This window comes from Opisthocomus hoazin, chromosome 4 (genome assembly GCF_030867145.1).
Source record: "Opisthocomus hoazin isolate bOpiHoa1 chromosome 4, bOpiHoa1.hap1, whole genome shotgun sequence".
In the NCBI taxonomy this organism is placed as follows: Eukaryota; Metazoa; Chordata; class Aves; order Opisthocomiformes; family Opisthocomidae; genus Opisthocomus; species Opisthocomus hoazin.
The window spans coordinates 3,503,438-3,531,242 of NC_134417.1; the positions used below are offsets into that span (position 1 = coordinate 3,503,438).

At 46.9% G+C, this 27,805-nt stretch overlaps 1 protein-coding gene across 1 annotated transcript in view; it reads left to right on the plus strand.

Annotated features, from left to right (window-relative positions):
- HS6ST1 (heparan sulfate 6-O-sulfotransferase 1) overlaps nt 1–27,456 on the plus strand; it is a 197,726-nt gene extending 170,270 nt beyond the window's left edge. Inside the window, exon 2 of the mRNA XM_075417581.1 lies at nt 20,594–27,456. Coding sequence (XP_075273696.1) covers nt 20,594–21,302 — 709 coding nt within the window. The 3' untranslated portion in view covers nt 21,303–27,456. The remainder of the gene's footprint in view (nt 1–20,593) is intronic.
- Nucleotides 27,457–27,805: the final 349 nt, after the last annotated feature.

The window sequence follows — 27,805 nt, forward strand, 5'->3', positions numbered from 1 at the left end:
GGTCATCCAAAATTTATATCATAGGAAAGACAATGCCAGCGAAGAGAGAGAGAAGTGTAACTGTGCAGGAGGCAGAGTGATAAATGAGATTCTAGGAGGAGGGAGGGAGAGGGTATTAGTTTCTTACAGCTCCTAGAAATCCGAAAATAGACCAGAACTGGGCCACAACTAACAGAAATCATGACTGCTTGCTGATGTACAGCGGCACCACTGCTGTGAGAGAGGGAGGTTTGGCAGAGGACATCTCCTGCAGCTTTTGTGTAGTTACTAGAGCGAATGACTTGGAGCTGGGGGGACCCTGGGCTCCACTGTGAGAGTCCTTGGAGTTCAGCAGAATGAGGTCAGCTTAATGGGGTGGAATTTTTCAGCTGGTCCGGTGGTTTTCCAGCGGCCTGAGTCAAATTTTCTGAATGCATGAATCTGGCAATTCATAAATCTTTTGGCTTTTATGACCATCAGCCACAAATAGTATCAAACCGCTTTGCATGTACATGCGGACAGGAGGGAATTTAGGGTCAGTTGATGCCACATGAATGGACTGAGAGACTGGTGTTTTCATGGCTGAACTAAGAGGCCTCAGCTTTCTACTAAGGCTTTTAGTTTCTACCTTTTAGCTTCTTAGTGATTGAGCAAGGGAGAAGCCTTTAGTCTTCTGGGCTGCTGTTGAGCAGCTGGGAGTTCCCAGTGCTTCTGCTGAAGGTGGTGAGATCAGCAGAGTCCCACGTGACAAACTGGGCACAGAAGGTTGACATTGTGATAATGGCAAACAAGACACATAATTCTGAGGAGAAAATGGTATTTGGCTCCCTAAACAAGGCTTGGCGATCACTGTTTTCACAAATTGTCCTCCCAAAGGATGTGGGTCACTCTGCTTCTGTCTAAGGTATGGGATATGTGTGTTTTGAGGCAATCCCTTATACTCTGATCCCTCTCCCATGCTAACAAGGTACCTGCCTGGAGCAGCCCACCAGTCTCCTGCAGCCCATCAAAACCACAGTGTGGGGTGGCTGGGGCACGCCTGGACGTCAGGACAAACTGGTTATCCCACCCGTATAAGAGTTCCTGGATCTGATGGTGTAGACATAGCCCAAGAGAGCTGGTGGGGGCACAGAAAGCAAAGTAGCTCCAGCTGATGGTTTTCAGAAGCTCTTTCTTTGAACACGGATTGGGAAGGGTTCGCATGTCCTCAATAAAACATATCTGCCCTTTTTGCAGGAAGGTGATACCACCATTGGGGTCCTGCTTGTCCCTTTCTGAGAAAGGCCCAGCATGGAAACAACATGGAGATACAAGTTCCTACTTTACCCGGAGATTATTCTTCTAAATTAGTGTTTGGGCACAAATGGCAGGATGATATGTAATTGTTTTAATGTGTAATGGTGTAATCGCTTCTGTCTGCCCCTCTTCCACAGTTCTCACTGGTTTTCTCTTCTGCTCTGCTCTTCTCGCTGTAGCTGCTCCAGCATGAGTCCCAGCAGCCTGCAGTCCCTCGGGAGAGTCCCTGCCCTGGCGTGGGTCCTCTGTGGGTCACAATCCCTCAGGGGTGTCCCTCCTTCCAAGAGCGTGCCTCCAGCCCTGTGTTCTCAGCAGTCTATCCCTCCTCATCTCTCCTCAAGCTTCTCCCCACATGTTTCCTCACGTGTCCTCCCCTGGCAGTTGTCCCTCCTAAGAGAGCTCACACGCAGCGTTTGCTTTGTCTTCAAGGAAAGCATTTGGCAGGCAGGCAGGTGAAGTACGATCCAAAACCCCTAGGAGCCAGTGCAGATCTTGCCTTTGAGTTCAGTGAGCTTTGGATCGTGCCATTATGGAATGAATATTTGGCAGAAGGGTGTGTGGAGTAGTTGTGGCTTAAGAGTCAGGCAAAAAGATTTCAGCAAACCAACGGTGACTGGAACAGTTTAAGATGAGTGCAACAAGCCAAGCACGGGAAGGCAAACAGGACTGGAGAGGTCAGCACTGGTGGCCAGGAAAACATCTGTAATGACAGCAATTCTCCATCAGAGTACAGGCGTGGTCGGCGTATTAACAGTGGCAAGTGACCTCTGAGGTGTTCAGCTTTCAGCCTGCATCAGGGCCAGGTTTGTTTGTAATTCATCTGTGTTAATGGTCATCATTTGAAAAGTTCCTGTTTCTCATTTTGGACTGAATGCACTTTTTAAAGTAAGACCTGTGAAAACCTTATCCACATAAAGAAAAACAAAAGGTAGGGTTATAGTAGACATGGGTCTAAAAGTAAACCTTTTGGATGATGACGTGTGCAGCTAATCTCACCCCAGATATTCACCAAAAAGAGAATTAATCGTGTCATTAACAGCCAGAACATCCCCTCCTGCACAAACTTGTTTTAAAAGAGAAAATGTCTAATATTTTTTATTTTACCTGTTCAGAAGGGAAGCCCGTTGTTTTACAACCAGATTGACCTGATGGTGAACTCAAGGCTGAAACGTTCAATACTCTAAGTAATTTTGCAAATTTAATGTAACAAATTTAATCAAATTCAAACTTAACAAATTTAATCACAACTCATCTGAAGCTCCTCTTTTCTTGTCTTCCTTCCAGCTCCTCTTTTCTTGTCTTCCTTCCTTGTCCTCCCTGTCCTGTCATCTGGATCATTCTGAGTTTTTCTCCCAGAATATTTCGCTGCTCCTTAAGGCTTAGACAGATGAGAACCTGTGTTTAAAGAAATCCATGTATTCACTGGGGAGGAATAAAAGTGCAGATGGAGCTATCTGTTGTCAAGGATAACTGGTAACTTTCTGATTAGAGAAAGGGTAGTAAAAGGGATTGGAGGTTCTTTGGGTTAAAAAATCGAAGTGTGATTCATAAATCTGCCATCTGCCATCTTCAGTACCCAATCTCAAGACACACAGCAGCCTTCACAGGCTCCTAGATGGATGAGAACGATACAAGGCACGTCTCTCTTTGGAAGGGGCTTTTGGCACCCGATTTCCATAAGTGCCATCAGAAGCCTCCTCCACAGAATTCTGTTCGTGGTATTAACGGGCATTTTGCACTTAGATGTAAATAATCTCCCTTTTCTCTGAGACTGAGTACTCTGGAAAGACCCACTCACAATTTCATGTGAATTCCTCACAAAACAGAATCCGATTGTTTTCCAGGTCACGTGTCCAGCACATGTATTGCATGAAATATGTTGGATTTTGCTGTAAGTAACTTCAGCTCTGGCTGAATTCCAGGTCCCGTTCAGGAAAGCTGCCTCATACTGTAATGGGCTTAAGCATGTAGGTTTTTGACCGTTGGAGCAGTGTTAAGGATTGTCATGCAAATATGGCAATAAGGGGAATCCTCCTATGTATTTGAAACACTGTATAATGTATGTAATACGTGTTCCCATATATAACGAGAAAAAATGTAGCATCAGAGTGAGGAACTGAGACTGCATTTAATTCTGACTATGAGAAGGAGACATGGCCAGAGTCACGCGTCTAGAGTTGAGTTACTAGCAAAGAACTTTAGAATTGGAAGTTGACGTTGAGTGTTTTCTGACCAGTGCAATTTCCCATCCTCTTCCCTATTTTTCCCTATATTTTCTTTTCAAAGTCAGGTTGGATGGTTGGATAGAGCTCTGAGCAACCTGGTCTAGTGGAAGATGTCCCTTGGAACCAGATGATCTTTAAGGTCCCTTCCAACCCAAACCATTCTATGATTCTATGATTCTTCTTGCTTTTGGTTACAGTTACAGTATTTCTGACTAATCCTGTCGCTATGTCCTTGTTCAGCGGAGAAATGGCTGATGCGCCATGGAAGAGCGTCTTTCTCCAGCCCCTGCAGGCACTCTCACCTCCGTACCCTCAGCTGTGAGGTACTGCCAGGCTAGTGCTCAAACAGGGAACATCCTGAAACCTGATTTTGATACCTGAATTATTCTTGGCTTTGAAGTTTTTGTCAGTGGATGTCAGCTGCCTTCTGTGGCTTTTAAAGCAAAATAGATCTCACCAATCCTTCAGTAATGAAGGAGAAATGCAGCTGAGTGGGACGGTTCACTGGTGGTGTAGCTACATCTCTGGTGACTTCGTTCAAATGCACGGGGCTGGCTTGGTTAGGAGACACAGCCAGTGGAGACTCTTCCTGCTCCTGTGCTTATCATCAGGGCTTCCCTGGCAGGGCGGGAGGAGACCGGGCGCTTCAGTCACATTTCCAGACAGCGAGGAAATAACGCTCATGTGGCACAAATAGCCGGAGTCTAAATCTGCTGGTTTCAGGCTGAGTTACAGCTCTTCAGGAATGCTGCAGCTTCCCAGAGGCATGGAGGGAGAGCAGATGCTTCCACAATGCAGAGCTCTCTGCCATGGATCATAACTAACTCACAAGAGTAAAATCCTGAAATCAGTCCTGAAAATGTCTGCCTGGCAGTTGAGACACGCGTGTAGCTGTCTGTCTGAAAGGTCAGCTCTGTCCTTTCATGCTCCAGGCATTTGATTATGGGGAGCTGTGCAGGAAGGACACGAAAGACTCCAACTGTCAGAATTATTTAAAAGATCCCTTGAGAAGGAAGGTCTTTATCCAGAGCAGGTGAGCTTTGCTGTGCAGGATGGAGGAGACCAAAACCAGGCATAGCATACAGAGAGAGAGAAAGACTGCAGAAGGTCAGATACGCATCGGCCCCAACAATAAGCAGAAATTCCCAGTTACTGTTAATGAAGTCTCTTCCTGTCCAGTCACAGGGAAATAGGTCCCATGGCAACAGCGGAAAGGAATTCAGTCAGTGCCTCCGCTGTTAGTTCAGTGCTCTCCTGGGACAGACGGAGAATATTGTTGTGCATCCGCCCTGTGACAGGCTTCGTCCCACGGAGAGGTTCTGGCTCTTCCCAGCACCTCCACAAGTGTCCTGGAGCCTCGTCCTGCTGCCCGAGGCCCTGGAGCATCCCCGGAGCAGAGAGGCCAGCCCTGTCAGGAGACTGGGACGGTCTGGGGAGAACGGGAGCTGGGAGAAGCGTCTGCTCAGCCCCAGCTGGTACCTGCTGCCAAGCAGCTGTCAAACAGTGACGGAAAAACCGCGCGGCATCCATTTTCCAGAGAGCCGTGCCGGTGAGCTGCAGCGCACAAGGGCTAAGATCTCTGGGTGACACCGTGCGTTGCAAGAAATGAGCAAAACCTCGAGTAAGCATTTTACACAGAGGTGAGCATCTGCTGACTGCTGATACACACAGGCAAAATGCGTCTCCATGTGAAAATGGCCTCACCTTGCCCTTGCCTGCCGCTTTTTATACAGCGGAACGACTGACTCTTCAGCAAGGCAGAAGGCTCCACTACTTATGTTTCCACGGTGCGTTTTCTCTCCCAAACAATGTTTGCTGCCCCAAGAGCCCAATTATCACCTAAGAGATGTTAACAGCCAGATCATTGCAACTTCCAAAAGGTTGTGATCAAATACAAGCAAGGTGTAGTTTGTATTTTGCTGCCCTGTCTTCCAGGAGCAGCTGGTCTCCTGAGGTACTAAAGTGTGGACTAAGTTAATGAATTTAAATATGCTTCTGTTAGATCTTTTAATCGTGGATGTAATTGCATCTGGTAGTCTTTTTAAATTTTAAATAGAGAGTATGTGATTGGGTTTCTTTTTTTTTCATTTTCAAATCTGTCGCTGCTGTTCCTCCCTTCAGGGAATTCTCTAGTAGGAAGACCTTGTCTTCCCAGAGTGAGCATGGTGAATCTTTACTGATCATTTCAATATTAATTTTCTGCATTAGCAATCCCCTTTTTGTCCCTCACTACGGCTGCTTCTGCCTTTGTTATGTCTGGCGTAAGGAGGATACACGTGTAGTAACAGGTACACCAAGCCCCAGTGTGGAGTGGGAGGAATTTACCTTTGGTTTTCTCTGTCTCCAATTCATGCCTTTCATGCCAGCTCTGGCACTTCCTTCCAGGCTGACTGGAATAACAGGATACACGACAAGCATTGGCCCAGCTCCTCAGAACGACTAACAAGGGGAGTTTGAACCCCAATCCCTGCATCCCCCAGTCGACTGAGAGATGCAGCTTTTCTGCGTTTGAGCTAACTGGTGATAGAAAACGTCACCAGGCTAAATGGAGCAAACAAAGGAAGCGGTGCTGGCAGTTCCTGTGATGCTAAATGCTTTCCAGATCTTTTGCTTTTATACACACCCTCTCTTTGGGATGAAAAACCGAAATATGCCAAGCTGAGATCCCACGGAGTATTCAGAGAAATGGATTGCAATGACCCTGCTACCCTCCAGCTCCCATTGGCAAAATACTCAAAGAAAAGATGAATTCTAATGTGAAGAGGCAGTCAGGGGACTGAATGACTCAGGGCTGTGGGATATGGAGCCTCGTATAACAAGATCGCCAGCTCCCAGCCATCCCAGGTTGGCAGTGACTGAAAGCCTCGCCAGGCTCAGCAGTTTGCCAGGGTATCTGAAAGAGCTAATGGCCTCCAGCCCAGCAGATCCCAGTGGGCAGAGACTTACCACAGCGTACTTTAGGGTTGTAGATTGCCACATTCTTATTTCAAAATTTACCAAACACAAGAAACTTTTTCTCTGTGATAATTGTTTTGACAGAGAGACTAAGCACATGCCTGCATTCGAAATGTGATTATTTCAGTAGAGCTGTGCTGATAAACCCTTTTTGGAAGAGAACTCATGCTGGCAAGCGCTCCTCTGCCTCTAGAACTTAACCCATTTCCCTGGACAGAATAACCTATACCCACAACTGCACACATAGCTGCCCACAGTTTTTGCTGGCATTGCTGTTTGGCTGACAATATTCTTTTATTATTTACTTCTCGCAGTACAGCTATGCCAGCAAAACTTTTCCATGTAACCTAAGCCTATGAGGGAGAAAGCTCCTGTATGAATTTTTTGGAGGTGATGTTTCGTAGTCAACCCTGAGGCAGAGACTTGAAGCAAAAAGGCTCTGGCGATACAGAATTGTAATCTCTCAAGACAAGACCCAGTGCTCCACACTTACGCGTGCAGCATCACCTGCGGGCCCGGGGGCACTTGGTAGGCAATGTTTGTGTAAGCAGCGAATATATGCTGTCAAATTGGAAATGTAAATACCAGCGGCAAGTACTGTAAGTCGCTCTGGAAGGGAAGCTGCGTGTGCAGAGAATGGCCTCGGGAGGATGTGCTTGTGCCGACCACCCGCACGTGGCTGTGCCACCCATCAGAGGCAGCGGTTGGTACCCAGTCGCACGGGGACCTCAGCGCAGCCTGGGCTGCTGCCAGGTGGGTGGCACGCTGGCATCGCTGCCTCCGGCCCGCTTCAGTGGAATGGCACTCGTGGCCTTAATATGTAAGACAGAACAAATGCCATGAGAAGGGAAGAAAAATACTGCCCTAAGCAGAGCTCCCCCTCTCAGCTGGGTCTTGGGGAGAGCTGGATTCTCCCGTCGCGCTGGGGTGTTGGGGTATTCCCAGGCTGCAACAGAAGCAGCAGGAATAGTCCCGCTGTGCACTTCTTTGGAGAGATGCAAAGGGGGTTTGTGAGTTGAAAACAGTGCTTCGGGGAATTGCAGCTTACACTTTTAAGCACATAATTAGATTTATCTGCAATGGAGCTTTCGGAGCTAAAAGGTAGCCTTTCAGCCAGCTAGGACACCTCCAGAGACCTTCAAATGGAAGGCGCATCGGCCTCTTTTTAAAAAAAAAAAAAAAAAAAGTCAAGAATTTATTAATCTAAAAGCTGCTTTTCAAAATCACGTTCAACACAGCGCTGCCTTTCTGGTAGTCATAAGTGCTCTTGCAAGCCACAGGGCAAGGGATCTCATTACCACCCTTAGAACCCGTAGTTTGTTAGGGGGTGATGTCCCCTCTCCACAGTCCAGGGGTGCTGTCCCTGTGAAATACCCACTTGGTACTTCACTGCACCTGACGCTGACTCAGACTGGCCAGCTCTTGAGCCTCGTGATTTATTGACGTGAGGGATCACCTGGCAGAGCAGTCCTGTGGTGCTTGAAATTTTGAAGGCTCGGATGTCCCCCTGAAGACCCAAAGCATCCGTCTGATTTGCGATTCCTGTGAGCGCAGCAAAGAGGACGCAAGAGGATTCCTGTAATCAGAAACGGCTTTGCTCTTCCTTGCACCTCTCAGCAGCGGCTGGGACAGGCCACTGGCGGAGACAGGATGCCGGCTGGCCGAGACGGATCAGTGATGGGTTTGGAGCAGACCTTTCCAGCACTGCTCAGCTAATGAATTCTGCAGTCTCCGTTAGCTTCCTCGGTGTGGTAATTCACTTAGGAGAGAAATTGTTTCTGTGACCCAGACCATCACTTTGGCGATTCCCGTTGGAGATTTCTGTAGGCCTGCTTTAAACGAACTGAGGCTGCCGAGTTGGTATAAAATATCTGCACTTTGTACTGTGCGTGTTACGTATTTTCATTTTCTTTAAGAAACAGTATTAACAAAAGTGTTAATTGCAGGCCAGCTCACTCTGTGTTGTTTTCAGGCTAAAGCAAAAGAAGTTGGAAACCAAGAATTAACCTACCGTTTTCAGATCAGTAATTTGTGAAAAAAATGAGTAATGATGCCCACGAAGTCTCCAGCTGTGCTGTCACCAAGGGCTGGTGGTGGTTCCAGCAACAGCGTGATGAATAGCAGGCTCTCCACCGGGCTGCAGCCCTGCCTGCCTGCCACAGCCCAGCTTCTCCCTGGGTTTTAAGAGCAAACTCCGAGCGCTTCCCTCGGTCTGGCTCTGGATGCGGTACCACACGCAGCATGCGCTGCAACATGGGTGTCATGATGCTGGCACAGCCTGTGCGAGGTCGCTGCCGTTTTGCTGCATGCCCTTTGATGGATTTGTTGCACGCGGCTTTTAGTAATGTCTTGATTTCCCGGGAAATAACGTCTTTTAGACAGAAGCCGGGCATCTTGTTACTCCTGCCAACTGGCAAGGGGGTTGCGTGCCTGCATATTGATATTTGGTGTTTAATAATTGAACCTGGATATATCGAGGTTGGCAGCGTGTCTTTCCGCTTTAAAGACAGGGCCTTGTTATAGGAAAACGGGATGTTTTCCTGTGCTGAAGATAGATTTTTCTTCCCCAGCTAATCCTGGTGTCTGCAGCTGCTGTCTAGATATCACCTCTTAAAAGGCAGGGAATGAACTTCTGAACATCTGTAACAGCTACACGAAGTGGCGTGGTTTATTGTAGAATTACGGATGATGATGGCTGGATTACTAAATTGTAGATCAATCAAAGGCATTCTGATGATATCCTAAACCATGAGAGAGAGAGACTCATGCGGTGAAGAGACAGTGATTTATTGCGCCAACTGGTAACACATCCATCCCCAGTCATTTTTATTTATAATTATTTTGAAAAGATTTCAACCCTTCATAAAAGTGAATTAAAAAAAGAAATCTGTAATGATGATAAAGTTTTGCTGCGATGAAAACTGACACTCCTGCGCTGTGATTTCTGGTGATAGGGAAGTGGAGAATAAGGAACTTCATCTATACAAACTTCACCATAAATTAGTTGAACAATTGCCTTTCTTTAATTGTCATTTACGAGCAAATGAAGGGAGCTTTTTCCTCTTTATTCTTAAATCTATTCCTCATGCTATTGGTAGTTCTAAACCATTGGAACCCAGGATTTTGAATGCTTAGCAAGTCATCCATTTCCAAGGCATTAGCAACACAGACAGGATTTATTTCAATCTGTGTAGCTGATTCTTTGATCCAGGGCTTGCTTAAGTGCATTCCAGAGCAATTAATTAGAAAACCAGTATAAGGCAGTGGCAACTCCAAGTGATCTTAAATGTAAAAGTGACTGATTAGTAGCTCTGCTATCTTGAGGATTATCTGTTTGTTGCTGGACAGCATCTGCTATTCCTGAGCAAGGGAGAGGCGGTTAATTGAGAAGAGGGAGCTCTGGTACTCTTTGTAAGCCACGAAGGTGACTATTCAGAAGAAAAGCAGCAGTGTGGGAACCTCTCCCAGCACTAATTTTAAGCAGGAACTCAGTAAATGGAGCAAGGACCGGTCACCTATCTCACGCCGTTAGGTGTGTGGCCGTATGTAGCTCCCGCTGACTTGCTTTGCTGGGCAGTGGTTGTGCCCTGTCGCTGCCAGCCCTACGTGGCTCAGGTCAGAGCTCTCTGGAAACCAGTCCTCGCGCTGCCACCGCTTCCAGGGATGGGTTGTGCCGCTCTTCGTGTGGTTTTCTTCCTTGGGTTGTCTTGTCTCTTGATGTACCCCGGCTGGTTAAAAGTTATAATGTTTACTTGTATGTCCAGGACATGTCAATTTACTTTCAAAATTCCATGTATCTCGAATCTGTTTCCCGAGTCTTCCCCCTCCGATCGATAAAAGTAGCCATCCATCAGTTTTTGATTGGAAGAAGATTGATCCGGGAGCAACTCGCGGGTGCCTGCGCTGGAGTTGCAGCTCCCTGACACAAATACTGCATCCCTCTCGGCTGAGGCAGGCAGCTGCCGAGGAATTCAATTGCCCTGCATCAGCGATCAATATCTGCTCCTCTGACTACTCTTGCTCCCTTAATCTTCCTGTATGGTTTCTTTATAATTTAATCTTCTGCACGGAGACACGCTTCCTGTCTGTCATGCTGGAATCTCGCTGCCAGTGGAGCTCCTGTGATTTGCAAGAGAAGCTGGCTTGCAGTTCAAAAGAAAATGCAAATTCCAGCCTATCTGCTTTGTTTGCAGCTGATTCAGATAAATATCTTTGCATATCGCATAGTTACTTCTGCTTTGTGTTTGCGCCATTTCAACTTGCTTCTGGTTTTCTTTTTTCCGTGTGGCAATAACCCAGTCGTTCTTTCTTCTGCATCCTGAAGAGTGCCGGAATCAGATGCAGAAATCCTGCTTTATTAGGTAAAATATGCACTTGTTTCATTCATTGTATCCATCTTGACACCTGGGAAGGCTGAATCCCTGGCGTCCTCTCTCTTCCCAGGGCAAAGACAGTACGAAGCTGTGCAGATACCTGTGCAGAACCAGCGCATCTCGGTCCTGATGACGGGAAGGGGGGAGAAGATGACGGTTCAGCCTCCCTGACAGCACGGCAGCCTGCACTGGCAGTCTGTTAGGGGACAGCACTTACTCCCTGAAGCTAGAATGAGACCCCGAACATGTTCCCCTTGAACTACCTAGTGATAGGGTGAAGACTGCTACCTTGTGCTACCTGTCCAGCGCACACTGGTCTCTGACAGTGATGCAAAGCTCAGGTCTCATTTCAGATCTCTTCTTACTCTTCAGGGGTTGCTTTGTTTCTTGCTTGATTCGGATGTGTCTAACATACAGGGAGAAACTCAAAAATATAGTGGGTACAGTACCCTTCTAGCAAATATTTTAGAGTAAATAGGGCTGTAATGTGTTACTAAAATCTGTATTTTGTGTAATCAACAAAAACTGAATAGAAATGAACATCTCTGCAATAGAGCAAATAAGAGAAGGGAGTGAAAATTTTTCTTACGGAGAATGGCAGTGGTTTTTCATCCTGGCGTTTCCTACCTTGCTGACAGCAGGGGCAATAACAAAAGCAAAAGAAGGCAAAGAGTAGGCATGGGTTGCAGTCCGCACTGCTGCCGCCTGTCCTCTGCCAGCACTGATGTGACCCTTCTGGCAGCGAAACTTCCCCTTGCAGTCAGTCAGCGTTCGGACGTGCTATTGATTAGTCGGTTTACGGAGGTCACTTAGGAATCACGGCAAACCTCCTGAAACTTGGGAGAGGTAATAAATCAAAGGTATTTGATTTGTAACTTGCCGTCAGTTTTGGTGCCTTGGTTCAGGAGGAGCCGGCCGTCCACGCTTCCTAAGCGGTTGGTATGAGGAAGGTTTGATGGCGAAAGAAAGCGCTTGTTTATAAACGGCGCAAGTAACATAAGCTCTTAATGGGTCCTAGAGGAGTCCCAGGCTCCAGAGGGCTCTGGAATGCCTTCCTCTCCGCCCCCATCGGCTCCCCTCACCCTGACCCCCACTTTTTTTTCCAAGCCTTTGGCCAATTTTCATCACATCTGTCATTTTGAAAAATGAACTGGCGGTTCACTCCTGAGGTTCATAACATGCCATGTATCTTTTCTTAGATTAACTTGTTTGCAGGAGACATTGCAACAGGAAATTCTCGTGCTTACACAGCAGCTCAATTTTCTTGAAAAGCGGGGATGTTGTTAAAACTCATAGCCTGTGTCTATTCCACTAATTGTCATGCGACATGAGAGCGAAAGGACCATGCTTGTTTTCTGGGTAAAAGCCTATTTGGAGTTTATTGTGAACAAAGCTGGACTGGGGCTGAGTGTGTAACAGTGTATTATGAACACAGCAAGTAGCAGAGCCGCACAACACCGAGACCTAAGGTAAAAGCATACCCTCATTTCATCTATGGAGATAATGATCCTGAAAGTGTCCATTTCTGAAGGTTTCAGAGGAATTAATTCCCACCCATACCTGTCTGACGCTGCATTTGATTGCAGACAGAAAATGCTCCCTTGTATTACCACACGTCGCTCATCAGTACGGAACAGTCTGTATCATTCTGCCACTCCCAAGGTGGGTCTCGGGGCTACACGTGTCCTCCCAGCTTTCTAACAAACCCTGGTGTCACCCGTCTGCCCCTGGGGCTCACTGACATCCTCTGTACCTCCGCTCCAGCTCTGCGGGCTTTGCCAGCATGCTTCGGAAGGAGTATGTATGCAAAAGGAAATATGTATGTAACAGTATTCCGACTGTTGCTCTGTAGACCCACCTTTCTTTGTAGGTCAACTTCAGGCAGAGACATCTCACCTTGAGCTGTTCCTGCGCTGCAGCCCCCGTGCGTGCAGAGGCACGTGCGGGGACACAGCGTTGGTGCTCCTGCTCACTCCAGAACCAAGGCTGGGTGGCTGCAGGGTGTCCGGATCGGGCACACGGGGTGATCTTTTCCTTGGTTTCGTGTCTGCAGGTTTCTTCACCACCGGGCTGGAGAAGGCCCTTGCAGTTGTGTTTGACTCCCTCCGGTGTTTTTAAAGCTGTGACTCGGAGCCCGTGCCCGTCTTGCCAACACCGAAAGGGGAGCGTGTCTGACGTTGTTCTGAGCGGATGGAGGGGCGACCGTTCCTCTGTGAAACGCTTGAGCTGCTGCTGTCAGCTTCTGTTACCGGTGCCACTGCCTTTGCGAGGAAGGTGTGTTGTGTTTGGTGCACGCAGGTACGCACACGCGCGAGCTTCACGCTCCCTGCCTGGCACCGCAGCAGGACCGTTCACAGCGTGATGAAAGGCGGTGTCACCAGGACTGTGCGGCATTCCAAATCCTCCACATTTTGTGGAATACGCAGGGGAAAAAGGAGAGGTGTGACTTTTCACGCATGCCTACTCACAGTTAAATTATTTTTTTAATTCAGGGTTAAATAGTACTGGTATTTTTAAGTGTATATTTAATGAACATAACACATTTTAATTCCTGCTAAAAAGACAGAAATATGTAAAATTCTGACTTGACAGCTATTCAAATCCAAAAGACCAGACCTAAGTAATCTCGGGTTCCTTTACACTCTGAAATCTGGTACAAATCTACTTACACTCTCAGCCAATATTGTTGTAGCTGCCAGAATCAGAGTTGACTTTGTTTTTCCATTTTTAACCTGTTCTTCCCCAAGAAGTTTTTAGAATAGAACAGAGTAGAGTAGAATAGAATAGCTCAGCTGGAAGGGACGTACAAGGATCGTCTAGTCCAACTGCAGTTCTCCTGGGCAGTAACTGTGGACTGGAAGGGCAGCAGCTAAGGCTGCAGCCCCAAATGCCGTACAGATGTTGCCAGCTATAGAAGTGCTCTTTTTCCAAGGGCTGCTGGTGCTCACACCCCATCCCGCGTTTCAGAGGGAGTCAGACGCGTCGCGTCAGCGAGGATCCAAGCTCCAAGCACCCAGCTGGCGCTCAGACGCTGGGTTGCTAAGCCAGGGTCTTCCACAGACTCCAGAATCTGCTTTGAAACCCCTTTCTTGGGAATGGAGGAATAGATGTTTGTATTAAACTGTATTTGAAGCTTTTCTGGAAGAACGGCCCTGCTCACTCACGCCTCGCCTGAGCAGGAGCGGAGGGTGCAGGTCAGTTATCAGTGGTTTCTTGGAGCTGGTGTGACATGTGAGACCCCACTTTTGAGATGCCTGAGATTAGGAGAAGCACGCGAGTGGCTTCTGGAGCATCCATACACAGGCATTCATGTAGTAGCTTTTTGTTCAAACACTCTCAGAAACACAGCCAAGCAGTGAAAGGGTGTAGGCTCCAGCTCCACTTCCTTTTCAAGAAGGGGTGGCTGGACTGAAACACCCGATTTTACCTGCTGAAACCCAGCCTTGTGTGTTTAGAAACCTGTGCTTTGGATTTCGACCCTGGGAAGAGTCCCCAAGCAAAGGGCTGGAGGCCGAGCAGAGCCTGGGTGATGCTTGGTTGTTAGGTTTCTAAGCATCCTGTCTTTTAAAGCAGCAGAGTCCCAAGAGCAGAGAGCATCAGGCCGAACAAACCCCCCTCCCAAAGCAAGCCCTGTCTCCCTCTAAAGACACCCCCTCGTCGGCTGGAAAAGAAAAACGCTGATGTAGGCATTCACACAGCCTTAGCCCTGGAAGATTGGCTTTGCCATGAAGTTTCTGGGCTTTTGGTGTTTTGTGTGGCAACCTTTATTTAAACATGGGGGACAGAAGAGGCTTGTTTATTTTGTTTATTTGTTTGTTTGGGGTTTTCTTTCTTTTTCAATGACTTTTAAAGGGCTGAAGAGTTTATTGTGTGTGAAATGCAGGAAGAGTCTAAATGAACACCAGATGAGAGGAAACAGACTGAGGAAAATTAGGGCTATTTGCTACCAAGGAAGTAATCATTGTACATATATTAAATTCCAATCTCTGACTGAGAGCGTGTTTTGCTATGCAAGAAATCTGACTGTAGAGTAAAAAAAATGGAAATACGTGGAGTCTTCCCAAGTTTGGGCTGTAAAAGTGGTAAGCAGGGGTTTGGCGTACTGGTGGTAAATAAGGCAGGAGGCAGCTTTGTTGCTGAGGTTGGCTGGAGAGTGTTCTGCACCTCAGTGTCTCCCACCGTCATTTTGTGACTGTGCAGAAGGGTAAAAGAGATTTTCATACATCTGTTATTTGTAGGTAACACTTAGCACGACTTTTTAACGAGAGTATAAATTCCTGGTAAGCTTTCATCTGCCACGTTCTCAGCTCATCCATCGTTAGAGACCCCTGACTGCCCTTTACTTGCGCTGTACCTGTTAAGTCATTGCTGGCGCGGCTCCTGCAGGATGCGCTGCCCGTTTTCACCGGAGATAACCACGACCTAAGGGTCCCCTGGACTGTCTCTGTAAGGTGAGGGTTGAAGTGACCGCAGGAGGGGTGCTGACTGCTCAGGTCCTTCTTTCCTTGGTCGCTGCGGACTTAGGGCAGGGTAGGTGCACGTGTTCGTGTTTCGGAGGCAAAATCAGTAGTTGTTTGAGTGAGAAACTATTTACAGTGAGAGCCGGTACGAACTGAATAGGGGCCCTCACAAATGATTTGAGGAGTGCGTAATACATGCGCTTGGCTTACAAAGACGCCTTAAATCAGGCACAAATTTGACATTACTACTTCTTTTAAACAAAACGGAGTGTTTCTCATTCCTGCAAGCTGCCAGACACCCTGTTCAGTTCAGTTAATTCAGCAAGGACGTAGAAAGGGGGGGTTTTATCGTTTTTTTTCTTTAGCAATAGAAAAATTGTAGCCTGGGGGCATGTTGCTTTGACAGATTGGGGTTATATGGTTGAAGCTGACCTCTGCAGCTTCCTTCCCCTTCCCCCTCCTGGCAGGCGGGATGAAGCACGTCTGATTGGAAGCGGTTATCCTTATTTTGCTCTTTATCTGATGGAAGGCCACCACAGTAGCTAAGAAGGACTTGTTATATATTTTGCTTTTCCTGGGAGGGATGCTTGAAAGCTCAGGGAATAACCTATAGAAATAAAAAATAAGATATTTTGGCTGTGTGGGAGGGAAGCGTTTAATCACAGCGAAGAATAGGGGATTGCACAGTCAAATAAGCAGTTCTTGGCAGATTTTAGAGACCAGCAGTGGGGAGTAAGAAGGGTGTATCAAATAGAAGTGTAGGAAAGAATAAATGGAAATGAACTGAAGAGAAATAATAGCATCATATTTAGAATCTGTCACTTTATCAGAATTATGTTGACTGGTTATTAGCAAAAGAGAAGGAGTTGTTATTTTAGAGGAAGAAGGGTTTCATTTCCCCTTCATTAGCTGAGGAACCTGCTGACAGGAATTAAGGCAGAATATTACTGAATAGGAGCTTCAGCCACTCCCTCACGTCTGCAAGAAAGGGTTATTTTAAACCCAGATCTGCACAGTGACTCCATTTGCAGCATGGCCCTGCAAAAGAAACTGCTGGCAAAACTCAGGCTGCTTTGTGCTGCTACGTGAGAATGGGGCGGCGAGGTCCCGGGTGGGAATCCTGGAGGGCTGCAGTGCCCCTGACGCCCGCGTCAGGAAAATATGCTGCAAGTTAACCATTGTCCTCTGAGCTCAGTCCGTGCTGAAACAGCGGCTTTGCGTAATCATTGAAGGCGACGGTTCCTGCTCCAAAAGATGTTATGTTTTGAACTGCCAAAACAGACAAAGGAGGCATTGTCAGCCCTTCCCACACGGGAAACCGAGGCACGGAGAGAGAGATTTGTGTGGGGCACATGGGCTAATTTTGACAGAAGGGGTACTTACACTCAAGTTTCCTGAGTTCATTTGTGTGCCACCACCGCAAGATTGCCCTTCCTGTCTAATCTTGGCTTTTTTTCTCCCCGAAACTTCAGTTCTAATACTGAGTTGTTTATCAAAAACATGATTTAATTTTACTCTGTTTAATAAATACGCGAGCGAGTCTTTCCTCAAACAAAACTGTGCAGCTCACATGCAGATCCGAGTTGCAACGCTGAAGTTGCGCGTGCGCCCGGGGAGCTTCAAGCGGATTTTCACCTTGGGACCGCCAGAGACAGGAACGGAAGGAAAGGCAGAGATGTGACTTTGGCTTCTGCTTTTCTTGGGCCTCGTGGGGATCGCAGCCCCATGGATATGTACAAGGAGAACCTGCAAGAGTAGTAATGCTGTTCTGCCCAGCTTCACAGGGGAAGAAAAAAAAGAAATATCTTACTAACCAGAATGTCCATTTTTCTTGCTCAAACTTGTTAACTGCAGGAAGGCCAGTGAGACTTGGGCAGTCAGCATGACCAAACTGGGGCTGTTTGGGTTTTTTATGAGGCTGTCTTGAGTGGAACCATCTGGGCTAGGAGAAGACCACACTTCTGAAATGAGCCTTTAGGAATACTTAAGTTAAGTAGCTGTCTGGGGCACCATGCTGAAAGGAAGGGCACTCACAGCTGCATGTATTTTATGGGTTTATTTTATCTCTGATGACAAAAGAGAACTTAGTAGTCATGTGGTTCCTCATAAATCTCAAGCCACTGCTGACAAGTGGCACTGCCTGTGTTCTCAGCCACGCTGGCGCAAAGTTCCGCCGACTTTCTGGTTCGTGATGTTAATAACGATGCCGCTAATTGGTGATGCTTTAGAGAGATATCGAATTTTTCTCTGAATATAAAGGCAATCCCCAAGTTACAGGCTGAGAATGGAAACTTCAGAATGTTAAATACCTTGGGTGAATACTTCCATGGTCATTCACCTCATACCAGCGTGGCTTCTCTCTCTGGTTCCTGGGGCTCCAGTCTTCCTAAAGGTTTGCTGTTCACTTTCCTGAGAGCAGAGGGCATGGGCGCCTCTGAACCCAGTGTCCTTCTAGAAAGCCAAATACAGGTTTGGGAACAGAACTTTCAGTATGAGAATGGTGCATCTCAGCTCAGGTGGTTTAAACTATTCTTTTGCATTGCAGTCTCTGTTTTGGTTTGGTTTCAATTTATGCTTTTTTGGGGGCAGTTTCCTGAGGTACCTCAGGGGGCCTGGTTCCGCTGCCTGTATTCCAGTTTCCCAAGATACTTCTTGTTTCCGTGTTAGGAGGCCAGCTCCCCTCCTTCAAGCACTTTTCTATGTGACAGACCTGGAAAGGGGCACATCAAATTCAGTATCATTTCAAAAGATGTAACCTGTTTTCCTATGCTTTCTGTTCACTGAGATGATCACTGAGGGATCGCTCATCATAAAATATTTACCAGCGTATTGCCTCAACTAAGATAATAGCTCTTAGAGTGCAGGCATGAGGAAAGAAATACTTGCTCCGTGACCTTTTTGCAGTCCATGTTCTGCTGAAGCCATCTCCGTTTCAATGGACCCTAGAAGCTTTACATGATACTTATTAATCTGATTTACTAATACACTCCTAAAGGGTGAACAGAGAGAGCGAGGGAGAGAAGGCAAGCTGGACTCAGGCTTACAGGAATCAGATTCATGGCAGCTCTGCCACAGACACCCGTTTGACTTTACACACATCATTTAATATTTGTGGTTCCCCCGTCTACAAAATGCAGATACCAATTCTGCTTTTGTTGCTTATCCACGCTTGTATCAACTGCGGGTTTGGACAGGGATCGGCTCCTCCTGTGTCTTTGGATACCCCACAAATGAGTCCCTGATCTTAGGTGAAACTTCTAGTTGCTTCTGTAAGCCACATAATTATAGTTGGCTTCAACCTCCTTCGGGAAGAAATGCAACCTTTGGATTACGGTGGTGTAAATAAAAAGTCCACCACAGTTCACAAGTCAGAAAATGCTGGTAGTGTTTAGCATCAATGTCTGTCGCCTGAACATCTGGCATTCATCACTGCTTTCCTTTTCCTTCCACTGTCATATTTTATCCCCATCTGTTCGAGGTTTCTTAACACTGTCTGTATAAATCATAGCTGCATCTCAGTCTGGGTAGTCCAGTCGTTACAGGCTGCTGTGTAAATGAAGGAAAAAGAGGTGTATTTAAGGGAAAAGTTTTTCTTACGCACTCTGCTCCCCTTCTTTCTCCCCTATCCCTGTACACAGACAGTACTAGACAGTGTTACTAGACAGCGTGATACCCCTGCTATGAGGAAAGATGGAAAAGTTTCCAAAAATAGCAAATGTTTTTACCAGCCGTGGTTCTGAAGGCAGAAAGGAGGAGAGGAGTTGAAGCCTGAGTGGACGCCTGTTACCATTGTTGGAAAGACCAAAATTTACTGCTTTGGAACAACCCTTCAGCAAGTTAATAATAAATTGAGAAAGCAAACATTCCTTAAAGTCAGACTTCCCAGGCAATGCCTTCGATGTATTTTCTTAAAATTTACTCTTATTGCAGTAATTTAGGTTACTGCTAGGAAGAATAATATTGAAGGTGCTAGGAAAATACGGGTGTGTTAATATTAGCCAAAGCAGAATTTTTTGACACTTTTTTTTCCCCCTCAAAAAAGCTGTGTACCGCCCTCATAATGGCCATCCCATTCAGCTCTCCCGGGCCATGCCAGCGGGGCAGCAAGCCGTAGCAGCATTCCACAGATGCATTTCTGGTGTGGGAATGAATCCACCGCCGCCTCCTGTATGAGCATTTCCAGTAGCATGCCCGCGTTACCCTGCCAAAGCCAGGTTCTCCTGTTTGTGCACAGCCTCACGCGGCCCCGTGTGCTGGGAGCACATGTGGATTTAATTCTCTGCCAGCTTTAACAACCAGAAAAGCTATTTCCTTGTTCTAGAAATGCTGGGAGACACCATAGTCCCAAGAGACTGGACGCCAGGGAAATAAGGGCCTGTTTCCCTCTGTCTGGAGAGGGTCATTGCAGACTGCCATCGCTAGAAATCCCAGAACTTTATCCAGGCTCAAGGTCGGCTGAAGCTGGAGGGTCTCTGTGTACAGGACAGCTGCCGTGTTTTCCGTTCAAGGGACTGCTTGTGTTGTTGGGGATTGCATCGCACTTGGAACAGCAAGAATGCCCCATGTGTGTTCCGATCATCTGGCTTGTTCACCCTCTATAGTCTCATGTAGCAAAAGTGTGTCTGAAGGTTGTTCCACCTGATAGCAGATTAGCTGAAATGGGAAAAAACTACTGCTACTGTTGCTGGTTGCCAGCTCCTGCCTTCTCTTTCTACAAAGCATATTGCATTCCTGATTTCCCATTATTTTTCACTTATGTTCCTGTGGTGTTATCCTGCTACTTGGTGCAGGGTCCCAAATTTCAGCTCAGCAGCCAGATCAATCAAGCAGTAGGTGTCCTGGTCAGCATCTGCATGGAGTGAAAATAATAGGCCCAGCTCATAAACAGAGCAATTGTGGGCTGTCCTGCAGAGCAAGACCTGGCTGATTTGGAGGGCACGCGGTCGTGTGGAAGGCCAGGCAGTCCCTAAAGTCACAGTTGCTCTCTGAAGTTGGTAGATAGTTGAATCCCGATGATTTGTTCTGACATTGCAGTCTGTTGCTGGAAATGGATGTCCCGGTGAAAGCGTTACTACGTGGCAAGACTAAAATGGTGGGCAATGAGAAAGAGAAACATGGGTCTAATATTGCACAAAGTACTTTGCATGAGGTATTGCAAGAAGGAAATAATCCAAGAGTACAGTAGGATGGATGCTGTGATGTTGATTTACTCTTGTCTTTTTGATATCTGCACGAGAGCTCAGCTTGCCAAGCATCTTTCTTGTTACTAGCAGAATATTTATTTTATTTTCTCTTCTCCTTGTAGAAAATTCTACTACATCACACTGCTGAGAGACCCCGTATCTCGTTACCTCAGCGAATGGCGTCACGTCCAACGAGGAGCTACTTGGAAGACCTCCTTGCACATGTGTGATGGCAGGACACCAACTCCCGAAGAGCTGCCGTCGTGCTATGAAGGCACGGACTGGTCGGGCTGCACGCTGCAGGAGTTCATGGACTGCCCGTATAACTTGGCCAACAACCGCCAAGTGAGGATGTTGGCTGACTTGAGCTTAGTGGGCTGCTACAACATGTCTTTCATCCCAGAGAACAAGCGAGCGCAGATCCTGCTGGAGAGCGCAAAGAAGAACCTCAAAGACATGGCCTTCTTCGGCCTGACGGAGTTCCAGAGAAAGACTCAGTACCTGTTTGAGAGAACTTTCAATCTGAAATTCATCCGGCCCTTTATGCAGTACAACAGTACGAGGGCTGGAGGGGTGGAGGTGGACAACGACACCATCCGGCGGATTGAGGAGCTCAATGACTTGGACATGCAGCTCTATGACTATGCAAAGGACCTCTTCCAACAGCGCTACCAGTACAAACGGCAGCTAGAGAGGATGGAGCAGAGGATAAAGAATCGGGAAGAGAGGCTTCTTCACCGGTCCAATGAAGCACTTCCCAAGGAAGAGACCGAAGAGCAAGGACGCTTGCCCACTGAGGACTACATGAGCCATATTATAGAGAAGTGGTAGCCTAGGCAGACTTTTATATTAATGATATTCTAGGGTTTCCATATAAAAGATCATGGAAGTAAAATTACAAAAACAACAAAAAATATTTTATTTAAAAGCAAGTCTGTAAAACAGAAGGTAGATTGCTTCCTTAAGCATAGGGTCTTTTTACTGTTTCTTACAAGACCAAGGAGATTCTTAAAAAAATAAATAAATACATAAAAATTAAAAAGGGGTCAACATTATAATGCAGAGGTAAAGAATGCACAAATGCAGTCACCCACTCTTAAGGCCAAATACAGAAGAATGTTTCTTATCCTCACAATTCAAACACAAATGGCAGAAGTAAGATTTTTAAAATCTCTTTATCCCCTGAGCATAATGATAAAAAGATACATAATTAAAACCCAAGGAAACAGAGGTTTTTCTTTTCTGGGCGTTTCTGGAGGTGGGATGGGAGCTGCATTGTTTGTAAGTGAACGGTAAGGGTGACTGAGCTGAGGGATGTGCTGTGCTGTCGGGCTGCGGTCTGAGCACACGGGTGGTCACTCCGTTTCAGCTGGCAGCCACTGCCAGAAGGCAGAGCGCCGTAAAAACCGAAGAAGAAGAAAAACATCGGAGGATGAGAAACATGAAAGCAAATTGACTATGGCCTAGGATATGTACTTAGCACAGCGGTTTGGATGCATTGCACTGGTATCACGTATCCATATGCAGCTTCGTCACGCCAGTAGTAGGGAACCCGCGCACAGAGCTCCCAGGTCTGTTTCACAGGCAGGTCCCAAAAATTAAACGCCAACCACATCCCACATAGGCTCAAACGGGCACTCACATGCCATCCTGTCACCCTGCACCACCGCCGCTCACGCCGTCATCAGTATTATGTGTTGACAGCACGTGAAAACCCTATCCTACATACTAAAAAAAAAGGGAGAAGAATTTAAATAGGGATGCTCCCTCAGAAATCTGCGCAAGTTTCCCGGGAAGACCCTGCGAATAATCAGTCATTAATGGGAACGTGATGAGGGGGTGATTTTGTTTCTGTTTGTTGCTATGTGAAATATTGAACTAGAACAAGCATACAAATGTACCCGTATCTGTATTTTTTCAGTTATTTTTACTTGCTTTTATCAAGAGATAATGGGCATCAGCCTGTTGCCAGTGAAGTCACTAGAACTGATTTAAATGGGAAGGGGATGGGGCTTTCTTCCAGAGCTGTGAAAATTTCTGACTATGGGTCTGAATTAATTATGAGACAGCGCACATTGTCTTTTGGCAGAGTGCCTGTTCTGCAGCTCTTCCTTTAAATGAACAAGCTGCGTTCATAAAACTGGAAAGGGGAATCGTGGATAATGTTTTCTTAGTCTCAGACCCCTTTCAAAGCAGAACTCTCTCTCTTTCAATGCTGTTTTTTAGGGACTCATGTAAGTTTAATCCTCCAATGCGGTGACAGTCTAACCAGGTTCTGCCTACTGACTTTTGAGTTATAGAACAACAATAACTTCTCTAATTCCCCTTCCCACTCATCGAATTAAAGTATGGCTTATTTTCTTGCTGTTGCAAGCACTTCTTTGGCTGGCTGGAAGCATGGAAATGAAGCAGTTTTTGCCTGTTTCATGTCTTTCCCTGTTATTATTCAGCCTGTAAGGCCTGACCCAGCTATTGTTTAGGGTAAACTATGAACCAAATGGAATATGATTTGATTTTCAAAGGCCATGTTAACTGCAGATCAAATATGGCATTGAAATCACGGGAGGAGAGGCAGAGAGTTGATGCATTCGACTTTAGCTTGTCGTTTTTACAGCGTCCCTTTCCCATCACAGGAATGCGCTGAAGTGCTGCCTGTTTTGTATTTTAATTCTCCTTCTGCCTCTTTACGCTGTTTCCAACAGTTTCAAATTCAGACTGAGTTTTGCAAAGGAGGGGCTGCCCGAAGCAGAGGAGCTGCCTTGTTTCTTCTGCATACACCCTGGGCTATACACCTTGCCTTTGTTCTCCAGAAGAGTAAAGATGGCTAAAAACTGAAGAACAGAGAATACAAACAGCACGTTGGGCTCAGAACCAACCCTATTACAGCCCTGATGCAAAGTCCACCGAAGTCAAGGGATATCTTTCCTCTTGATTTCAGATGGATTTTGATCAGGTCTGCATCAAGCGCACCCGCTCGTCCGTCTGCGAGCGCAGCGGGATGCTGTGACCCGTGCATGCGGCCGGTACCAGTATTTGCCAGTGATGTCGCTGGCTTTGCGGTTCTGTCAGTGCTCCCGCCACAGAATGGCCCCTGTTCCCAGAGGTGTGTGGCCTGGCCATACGCGTTTCCTCCTAGCCAAAAAGTGGGAAGCAAAAGGAAGCAATTTTCGGTTGCTGGCTTGGGGGCAGAAGGTATTACAGATCCATGTGCTCACCTCTGAATTCCAAGGCTGGGAGGAGCTATGTCTGCTAGTTCCCAGCACTTTTATGCGTTGCTGTAACTAAAGAAAACATTTATATTTTAAAAATGCAATTTTACAGGCTGTTTACCCACAAAACCAATACACAAGATATAAAAAGCAACTGTTTTATATGCACGGTTTCCAGCTTTCCCCCAAGGCTTTTCACTGTGTGCTGTGTGTTACGGATCCATAATGCGCAGACGGTTGCTGCAGCTAATCCATACCCGAGGTGCACATCGGCGCGGGGCCGTGCCGTGAACACCCAGGCGGGCCCGCGTGTGCTGGCACTGACTTCCGAGAGCCGTTCCGTACCGAAGGCCACATTCTGCTCTTGTGTGCCAAGGGGTGACAGTGAACGGGACTGCCTGTGATTAGGACCAGTGACATCAGCTGGCCCAGGTTGCCTGTGTTGTCTCTGTGTTACAGGCTCTGAGTAGCCAGCTGGATTTTAATGGGTCTGTCTGGAGCGCTCTCTAAATCAGAGGCAGCCTCTGACCCTAGAAGCATGTCAGTAGAAGACCTTGTTCCAACATTTTCCTTGTAATATATTACAGTGACAAGCAAAAGAAATGAAACTATCTCGAAAACTGTCTTGTTAACAGTTTCACTTCAACCCACAAAAGGAGGGCTGACCTGAGCTTAGCACTGAGGCAGAAATTTCTAGATCCAAATCCTGCACCCAGCAGATGCCTCGGTTTCTCCACCTGTACATTGGGAATAACAAAATTACGCCCGGTAAAGAGGTACTCCAAGGTCTGAGAAGTACAGGGCACCTTGAAACAGATTCTGAGTGTCGGAACTGAAGAGAATGACCCAAAAGCCATCGCTCGCCCTGGCTGCTGCGCTGCTCTGCTTATGGCTGTAAGCCACGCTTTCATTCGTTGTAAGTGCTGTGTGCCAGAGCATGGGTTGCAGGACACACCTGGCACTGTCTTCTTCCTTGAGTGGGTTCATGGAACTTTTTTAACATAATGTGAATGTAGTTTTTTTGTGATTTCTATGTACTACAGTTTGAAGTGGTACAATTTCGTTTATTTTTAGGACTGATTATTTGATGCTACAATAACATGAAAAATGTGTGTGTAGTTTTAAAATGAATGGAGAACAACGGCTTTAAGGCACTCCGGCAGAATTAGTGGCCAGATAGTACATTCTTGTTCAGTGTCTGCCCCTTTCTTCCAAAATCTTTTTCCTGCAACTTGAAGACACACGAAGATCTTCTTCACTACATGAGGTGTTTCTTCATGGGGCCCGTTGATGCATCGCGATCCAGGTCAGGATAGGTGAGTGCTGGGTACAGCCAGGGCAGGTGCAGGGTCCCGACCCGTCTCTTACTGCATTTGGTGAGACGGTTCCCGTTGAGCTCAGATTTTACCCAGTCGGACGCTTGTCTGTCCCACGGTGTTCCTGCCATGGTTCCAGGGACACCCTGTGAAAAGCCTTTACAAAGGCTGGGGCTGCGTAAGGCGTTTCTAGGGGTTTGTACAGTCAGCGGCATTAGTGTGAGCGAGTGTTGTGGACAGGCAGTTACCCAGTAGGAGAGCAGAGACGATGGCTCTTAGCCCCTGCCAGCTGACGCCGTGCCGCCCCTTGCACATCTGCAAGCGCGGGTGATGCTGGGAGCGGGGATTTCCCAGCGGGCTCCGTTGCTGCTTGGGGAGGGTGGAGAGGCCGAGACGCGCTGCTGTGCGAAGGAGGAGGAGGAGGAGGAGGAGGTCTTTTTTGCTTTCAGTCACCTGAACAGTGTTAATGCCACTGCGTGATAGGCGCTGCTGCTGGAGAAAAGTGTTTGTTGCTCATTTGTCTCACCCCAGCTAGCTCTGATGAAGGAGTTTGCCTCCTACTCCAATGTTTCCCAGACAGTCAGATGCCACCTTGAACCCTACCCAGGTCACAAAATGCAGGGTTGACTGGTAAGGTTGCACACCCAGGCTGTCACGGGGTTCAAAGGCATCAACAAAAAAAAACTCTCAACAAAGGATCAGAGTGAATTTCTGCCTTGCTTGAATTTCTCCCTTTGTGCCCAGCATTTCGGAATAAATGGGGAGCGCTTCAGGTTGATGTTTTTGCACCCCACGATCCCTTACTTGCTCACAAAACTGGGATGGCAACAGAAGCGGCATGAGGAGGGTCCCGACAGGCTTTTGAATCCTCGCTCCCAGGGCTGTCCTGCAGGAGCAGAAAGGGCAGCGCGGTTTCTGGGAGCGCACGCGCGAGACGGAAGGACCGCCGCCATGGCAGTACGGACGCGTGTCAGGCAGTTTTCACTCTGAGCCCACCAAATCGCTCCACAGAGACCACTGAGCAGCGGGTAACATCTGGCATCACAGCACAGGGCCTGGCCTGGGTTTATACCCTGGGATTAAAAGCTTCTCTAGCTCCTTGCCCACGTTTGGAGTTGCAGAGACACCCTCCAGTCCCGTAGGATTTTCCCAGTGTCCCAAAAATGGGTAGGGCTGCAGAAATTGGCAGCACAGACTACGCCAAGCGTATTTCCAGGGCTATAGCTCGGAATGCAGCTCACCCTATGTGCCGGATTCGAATCGCAGGGCTGGGCGCATTACCTTTCCGTTCGTGTTTTCACGGCTGTTCGTAGGTCGCGTTCCAGCGGCAGAAGCGAACGCAGGATTCGCTGCCCGAGCCGCAGCGGAGCCGAGCCTTAACGCGCGGGTCAGTTTGCAGCAGCTGAGGTAAACCAGCGCGCAGCGGAGCTCGCGCCCGTGCCCGCAGCGCGAGCGGTTGGTGCTGCCCCGTCTGCGGGAGTTCTGCCACGGCGACGGCCGTGCTGGTAAGCACGTGGGTGTTACAGCCTGCATCGTCCCCGCTGCAGGTGTTTTCTCTGTAATTTTTAGCCACGCGAGCTGAAAAAACAAGATTTGCAAACAAGTCTGTCTCATCCCTCAAAGCCCCACAATTGCCCCTCCCTGTTTCCCCCCAGGTGTCAATTCCGCAGACTGGATTGAGAGAGTTGTAGTATAATGAATAATTTTATATTCAAATGGTTTACTGAGCATGATTTGTTTTGTACATATTGGAATATGATTTAACTTATTTTTATTGCCCCTTTTCATCTTTTTTTCATAAGGAGAAGACAGAAATCCCCACCCTCTCTCAATGTGAAGTTCCTCTGTGTTTGTGTGTAGTCTGCCAGGCAAACACGCCACAGCCACAGGATTTCTCACCATCCCTCCTGGCATCTGATCTTATTTTTGTCATTTCTTTTTGTCTGAGGCTTTGCTTACATTGTCTCTTCTTTCCCGATATGCATGGGGAAGGGAAAGGGCAATGCAGGCAGGACTTTTTCTTCCTCTCCCCTTTCCCGTGTGCTTTACCTGCCAAGGAACTCAGTTCTTTTCTTCTACGAATTGTGTGACTGAGGGTAAAAAAATACAACCGTTCCCCCACCCGCCTTCCATCCTCCATATTGTAGATCAAACAGATTCAGCTTCTCTGAAAGTGATTGTGGCTGGAGTCATTCCATTGGGCTGAATGTGTATGGTTTGCACTTTTTTTTTCCACTTCAGGAACTTAAAAACAACAAAAAATAAAAGACAACTGTTTAACTTGAGCCAAGTAACACTTAAAGCTTTATATATTTATTTATAGCATCTTACAAAAAGTGTTAAAAAGGTTTTTTCTTTCCTTCCACAAGAAAAATTGGATTTAAAAAAAAAAAATTCATCTAATTGTTTTTGTCTAGATCAAGAATGAATGTTAGCAGATGAAATAAACCCTAAAACTGAGCATCTGTCGTGTGTGTTGTCCTTTGGATGCTGTTTCGGTGCGGTACGTCTTGCCTTCCTGTATTACAGAGAGATAAAGTGCCAGGGGAGTTGAAGGAGAGTATTTGTTTTCTGCTAAAAAACCACACTCCCAACACAGAAATATTCAAGCAGAAACTGTGGTCTGTTTATTCCTATTGTTACATTTGAGCCAACATTACAAAAAACCCTTAAACCTTCTAAAATCTATAATTTTAAAAAATTAATTGCTTTTAATGCTGTACGGTCCTCTTGGTGTTTTTCCATGGTCATTGCAACGAACATATCTGCGGGCCATAAATGGCGGTTGTTATACCAAACATTACAGAAT